Raw genomic sequence first — 7,032 nt, 5'->3', positions numbered from 1 at the left:
GTGGGCAGCTCTGAAGCAAACTGTTTTCACAGCTTTTCTCAGAGAACTTTCCTCCACAGCGGTTGTGCTTTGCTCTCAGTGAGTCTGTGTTTCTTCAGGGACTAAGTATTATTATAATATGCAAATGACATACAAATGTTATACAACTAAACACACTGCCACATTATAAGCTAATTGTGTGACTGAGCAGGTGTGTTCCTTATAAAATGACCAGGTAGGTGCTATACACTGTTTAACATTTCATACTACATACATTTATGGAGATATACCATATAAAATATGCCTGTTTTCACTTCACTGTTATGGCAAGTTCTTAAGTGTTAGCAAGACTGCAGAGAGCTCAGTGATGTTTGTGAATGGATAGCTGAGAGACTTATGGAATTATATAGTAGGAAAACTGCTGTAACATTAAATGCTATCAGTTCAATGTATATAGGGATATTGTGTTATTTACTGTAAAATTTAACACTGGCATGCTTGAACTTTTTGGATCCTGAGGACATGCCTCCACCTTGCTGATGGCCCTCTGATTGCTGGCAAGTTCACTCAGATGCAGAAAACAAAGTTTCAACTGTTGTGTACAGTGTGTTTTTAGTGAAGAAAGTGAGAAATAACAGCAGTATTAAAGATGTACTTCGCAAAAGTATGTATTTCTGAGCTGAATTACTCAGTATCTACTCAGTACATTTCTCCTACTGACTTTAATTTTCAAAAACACTCTCACTACCACCTGACACAAGCATCCAATCAGAGCTCTCCTGTGGTCACAGTTTCACAGACACACCGCTGCTCTCCCTGAATCCCCCAGCCCTCCATTAGCGTTCCTGCTGTTGAAGGAATTTAATTCACAGCAGATGTGCAGAGGATCTTGTGGGGTTAAAACTGCAGCTTTAATCAGTTTTGTTAAATATAATGGTTAAATTCAAAATACTTCCAAGGAACTCTATCTCACAGACAACTAACCTGGTTTGCATAGCCTCATAAAATTAGCAGTGTTGATCTAGGTAAATCCAGCATGTCTAGACACACAGAAAGTCAGTTTCACTTGAATAGACTATTTGATATGCTCCCTGTGACATCGTGAATTAAAATGATTTTCTCCAGGGGTGCAGCTGAGTGGGGGTGGGGGTCTTTTATTTATATATATTTTAATCCATACAAACTGTGTAGCCCTGCTGTATGTATATGTCTGTATATTAATTATAACTTAATTTCAGTATGCTACAGCTATCTCAGACATTTGCCATTCTGGACAAACAGATTCTTAATTTATTACAGCTTCCTGTTGTAATTATTTAGAGATATTTTAATATATTATAGAGAAGAGCAAGAGCTTCCACCCCCATCATGATCACCTTCTACAAGGGGGCCATCGAGAGTATCCTGACTAGCTGTTTCACTGCGTGGTACGGGGCCTGCACAGCATCCTGCCGCAGAACCCTTCAGCGTATTGTGAGAACTGCTTAGAAGATTATTGGTCCCTCTCTCCCCTGCCTTTAGGACTTATACAGATCCCGCCTCCTACGTAAAGCCCTCTGCTTGACAGGTGATCCCACCCACCCACTACACAGCTTCTTCAGCCTGCTCTCATCAGGGCGGAGACTGCGTAGTCTCAGGGCTAGGACCAGCACTCTTTCCCTGCTCTGCCCCCCCTCTCACTTCTTCCCCCACACACACTACTCAGCAACCTCATCAATTACCACCAATACCCAACTGTGACTTTGAAAATCAGGCAGGCACTCAACCACTTTAACCAGCCTCCAGGCTTCATATCCCTGTATTTGCACTACTGTTGACACTGGTTCTGTTTATATTGGTACTGTCACTTAAGCTCCTCATCAGACCTAACTGTGACTTTTTCAATAGAACCGGTATGCACTTGTTCACTTTACTTCGTTTTTATACGTTTTGCACTATTGTTTACACTGCCTTGTACATCCATTATCCTACCTCCAAATCAGGTTATTGTCTTCAGTCAGTGTCGTGTTGTCTCATGTATGTCTATCAGTGAGCTGCTGGTATTGTATGTCCTGCACTTGTCTTCTGTTTGTTCAATTTCATATATTTATATACTTAGTTGAATTTAGTCTATTTTTTGTTAAATGTTACTGCATCTCGGAGAGGAGAGTAACGTAATTTCAATCCTTTGTATGTCCTGTACATATGCAGAATTGACAATAAAACTCTCTTGACTCTTGACTTATTTCAAACATCAATGGTTCAAAGGTCAAACATTTTAGAGTCATTTCATACGTGTCTTCAACCAGATTTACTTTTTGAATTACCACAGAAACTCATTTGTAACTTTAGTCGTTTAGTTTTGTAGCCGTACAGAAAATGATAATATTCACTGCCACACAGATCTCAATAACATTTGGGTAGTAGGAGAAGTTTTTATTGGCCAGTAGGTCCGCTGTAAAGGCAATGACCCACAAGTCACAGGAGACCCACAGGGCACAGGTCAGCTTAAATGGATTGATGTGGTGCAGTGGGTGAACTATCTTCAGGTAAGGATCCATGGTCACTGCTGTGAGGAAAAGGTAGCGGCCTTGCTGGAAGATCATAAAGAAAACCAGAATTTGTCAAATGGCATCTCCATATCTGGTGCTTGCATCTGTGGTAGTAGTCTGCCCCAAAGTGCAAACAGAAGAGGACCAATCAGCTACAAATGTTTTCAAGGAGACCAAAACTAAACTCTAGGATAAGGACAGAGGTTAGAACCTGGCCTAAGGTGGCTGTGTCTAAAAACAACAACCTGAAGCATTTGCCATTTGGGCAGTTCTGAATCAAACAGCTTTTACAGCTTTTCTCAAAAAACTTTCCTCCACAGCAGTTGTACTTTGCACTCAGTGAGTCTGTGTATCTTCAGGGACATGATTATATGCAAATGATACACAAATGATATCATCACTGTCCAAAAACATGTATCCCAATTTATGTTGACTTTAAGTTTACTACATAATTTGAACACAGCAACTGTCCTGTTACTTGGATTTCAGTCTTTTTACACTGACGTTCATTCCATGTTATGAGTTGTTTGTTGATGAAAAGCAGAAAAACCTGTGGAATTTATGGCAGGAAAACTGCTGCTATGGCATATTGGTGCATTGTATATAGGAACATAGTGTCATTTCCTTTTCAATTTAAATATAATGGTTAAATTCAAAATACTTCCAAGGTCATTCATCTCAATGACAGTTAGCCTGGTTTGCATAGCCTGACAAAATTAATAGTGCTGATGTAGATATATCCAGCATGTGTACACACACAAAATGGCATGTAAATTGATCATTTGATATAAAACTTTGCAATTGCAAAACACAATGATTCTCTCTAGGGCAGTAGCTAAGCTGTGTGTGTGATATAGAGATGTAATAAATCCACAGACATACAATTGTTTTATCAGTTGACAGCAGCAGTGGTAATAGGACGCTAACTGTGAGCTAGTCTTGCATTACCAGACTCTCTAATGAGAGTCTAGTACTGTTCACCACTTAACATGACCAAGAACCGCCTACTACTCCTGGAAAAGTCATTTGGCTGACACACACAAGGACAAATCACAAGTCTGCTATTTTGTCACATCATTTAGAAGGAAGCAAATAGCAAATCAGAATGCAACTGGCAGAATCCTGAAGGTGAGGCCAACTAAACCCACTGCAAGTATCAGACTCTCCATAAACGTGGAGCATCTAGCTGAAAGCCACAGGGATGAAAACAGGCTCCCGTGGTTGACGTTACCAGAACATAGAGACAGTGATAGCAGGCCCCCATCTGTAGAGTATCAAGGATGATTACAGGCTCCTTCAGTCGACATTATTATCAGTGATAGCAGGCCACTAGATACCAAGCAGCAGTAATGACAACAGATTAGCTGAGCTGCTGAGAAGCAGTATTGAATATGTGCTCCAATTTAAATACCATAGTATTTGTAAAATGCCCCAATTACCAATGATCGGCTACAATTGAACTGTCAAAAATGAAAGCTTATATCATAAAATTCCTGCAATCTCTACCGGTGAGTTTAGTATAATATAATAAAATTACGGAAAAAAAACAGAGTAAAGTTCAAAGAAAATAAATATACATTGTCATCAAAATATTCTGTGTAGGCTCTGGACCCACTGCGACCCTGAACTGGATAAGCAGTTACAGACGATCAATAAATGAATGTATGTTATCAAAGTCACAACAACCTTAATATTAACAAGTAAAACCAGTTTTGACAAAACGTTCTTTGTGTTTACACATAAACACTGCACAAACTTTAGTCTGAGAGACAATATTTTGTCTATAGACAGAATCATTAGGTGCAAGGCAGGAATACACTCGGGACAAGGTGTCAGTCCATCACATGGTATTAGAGAACCTTTTGACGAAATTGGTTTTACTTGTAACATTAAGCTGGGTGTCATTTGGATAACATTCATTCATTCATTGATTGTCTGTAACCGCTAATCCAGTTCAGTCTCTTATCAGTCACTCGCTTATAATACACTCTAGTAATGATGTTCACCACAGAGAACCAAATGTGTGTGTGTGTGTGTGTGTGTGTGTGTGTGAGAGAGAGAGAGAGAGAGAGTATAGATGATTCAGTGTACCATCTTCAACAACAACCTAAATGGTCTACACCTTACATGGAGTAAAATATATACTGCAGTGTAATTAAACAGAATAAATTAGAACATGTTTTTGACCACCACCAACATTTTCTTGCCTACATTTGACAGATCGTTGTCCAACTTTACTTTGTTGATGTTTTTTTAAAAACATATTAGGACAAATTTTTATTTCGGGTGAGTAGTGAGGTTAATATAAAATTAGCATCTCAAATATCTTCTAATGAGATTCAAAACGAACATTTGCAAACAAAAGTGTTATTTGAAGTTACATCAATGTTGTTGAAGTATGAAAAGAATGTAAATGATGCTAATTAAAGAAGAGTTAACAAACTGTAGTATTTATTATTTTACAATGTTTATACATGTATGGATATATTCATTAATTATTATACAGTCACATTTTACAGTTTTAAACATAAAATGACATTAAGAATGTACTGTTGGTATAAAATGATGCGGCTGTACAGTAAACTAACACAGATCTCTCTACAGTTGTATTTCAGAAAACTGAACCTGATGATTTTATTAGCTTTTTTTTTTAGTAGAGATGATTTCCTCTTCACTTCTGAAATGATAGTATATACAGATATGTTCACATTTCAGAAAATGGAATTAAATCTTAAGGCAGAAAACATGATCTATTATATGTAATATCTAATATCTCAATACAATACAACTTTCTCAATCATTTATCATATTCTACAAGTTTAAAATGTCTTTATTTTCATTTACAGGCTCCTTAAATATTCTTGTAATTAGTCTAATTCTTCACAGGTGCTAAAATAGAATTAATTTATACATAAAAACTACAGCTATTTCGGTTTATAGCTAAGTTAGTGTAATACATTAGCAGCAATTCTCACATGTTTCTTCACTTTAGCTGAGATTGCCTGTTACTGTAGCCACATTTGAAATGGTTCCTGGGACCTGCTCCTCTGTTGTTTTCCCTCTGAGTTTCAAAATAAGTTTCTGGAAAGTTCCACTGAATGCAGGACTGGAGAAGTAGTAAACCAGAGGATTGAGTACACTATTGAAATAGGTGAAGCACACTGAAGAGTAAAAGGCTAGATTGGCTTCGCGGAAGTATGGACACTCATTGTACTGGGCTTTCAGGATCCAAACTGCGATCCGAGAGATGGTGCTTGGAAAGAAGCAGATAATGAAAACCAAAGCAACAATGAAAATAAACTGAACAGCCCTCTTGATTTTGCCCTGGGTGTCTACTGTCTTGTTCTTCAACTGCCATGTTATACATGCAGTACAAAAAACAACAATGCTCGATGGTACAAAGAACTGTATAACATAGAAAGCATTGTGCCAAATGGACAGTGGATTGTTCCCCAAGCATATGTTGAAGCTCTCACACTGGGTGTGATTGTTATAGTAGAAAAAGTGATCAGAAGACAACAGATATGCCGTCATGGCTATTATACAGACCCACAAGCCACAGGACACCCACAGGGCATAGGTCAGCTTCATGCGATTGATGCGGTGCAGCGGGTGGACTATCTTCAGGTAACGATCCACAGCCACTGCTGTGAGGAAGAAGATGCCAGCGGCCCTGTTGGCTGCCAGGAGAAAAAGCAGGATTCGACAAAAGGCATCTCCATAGATCCAGTCCTTGCCTCTGCGGTAGTAGTCTGCCCGGAAGGGCAAGCAGAAGAGGACCAAGGAGTCAGCTACAGCCAGATTTGCCAAATAGATGGAATTGGGCTTCCAACTGTCCATGTGGAACGCAAACATCCAGAGGGCAAGAATGTTTCCAAAGAGGCCAAAAATGAACTCTAGGAAAAGGACAGGGGGTAGAGCCTTGTCTAAGACCGATGTATCAAAAGCACAACACACTGAAGTGTTTGCCATGTGGGCAGCTCTGAAGCAAACTGTTTTCACAGCTTTTCTCAGAGAACTTTCCTCCACAGCGGTTGTGCTTTGCTCTCAGTGAGTCTGTGTTTCTTCAGGGACTAAGTATTATTATAATATGCAAATGACATACAAATGTTATACAACTAAACACACTGCCACATTATAAGCTAATTGTGTGACTGAGCAGGTGTGTTCCTTATAAAATGACCAGGTAGGTGCTATACACTGTTTAACATTTAATACTACATACATTTATGAAGATATACCATATAAAATATGCCTGTTTTCACTTCACTGTTATGGCAAGTTCTTAAGTATTAGCAAGACTGCAGAGAGCTCAGTGATGTTTGTGAATGGATAGCTGAGAGACTTATGGAATTATATAGTAGGAAAACTGCTGTGGCATTAAATGCTATCAGTCCAATGTATATAGGGATATAGTGTTATTTACTGTAAAATTTAACACTGGCATACTTGAAATTTTTGGATCCTGAGGACAAACCTCCACCTTGCTGCCAGCAATCAAAGGGCCGTCAGCAAGTTGGAG

At 38.8% G+C, this 7,032-nt stretch overlaps 1 protein-coding gene across 1 annotated transcript; it reads right to left on the bottom strand.

Annotated features, from left to right (window-relative positions):
- Positions 1-5,498: 5,498 nt before the first annotated feature.
- Positions 5,499-6,482, bottom strand: LOC136674260 (hydroxycarboxylic acid receptor 3-like). Its single transcript, XM_066650165.1, has one exon. The coding sequence runs from the start codon at positions 6,480-6,482 to the stop codon at positions 5,499-5,501; it is 984 nt and encodes a 327-aa protein (XP_066506262.1).
- Between the last annotated feature and the right edge of the window lie 550 nt (positions 6,483-7,032).

The sequence above is a fragment of the Hoplias malabaricus genome, chromosome 18 (assembly GCF_029633855.1).
Source record: "Hoplias malabaricus isolate fHopMal1 chromosome 18, fHopMal1.hap1, whole genome shotgun sequence".
Taxonomy (NCBI): domain Eukaryota; kingdom Metazoa; phylum Chordata; class Actinopteri; order Characiformes; family Erythrinidae; genus Hoplias; species Hoplias malabaricus.
This window is presented reverse-complemented; position numbering and strand designations above follow the sequence as displayed.

What these genes read in the sequence shown, in the direction of transcription:
- LOC136674260 (XM_066650165.1), bottom strand. Translation starts at nt 6,482, where the DNA reads ATGGCAAACACTTCAGTGTGTTGTGCTTTTGATACATCGGTCTTAGAC.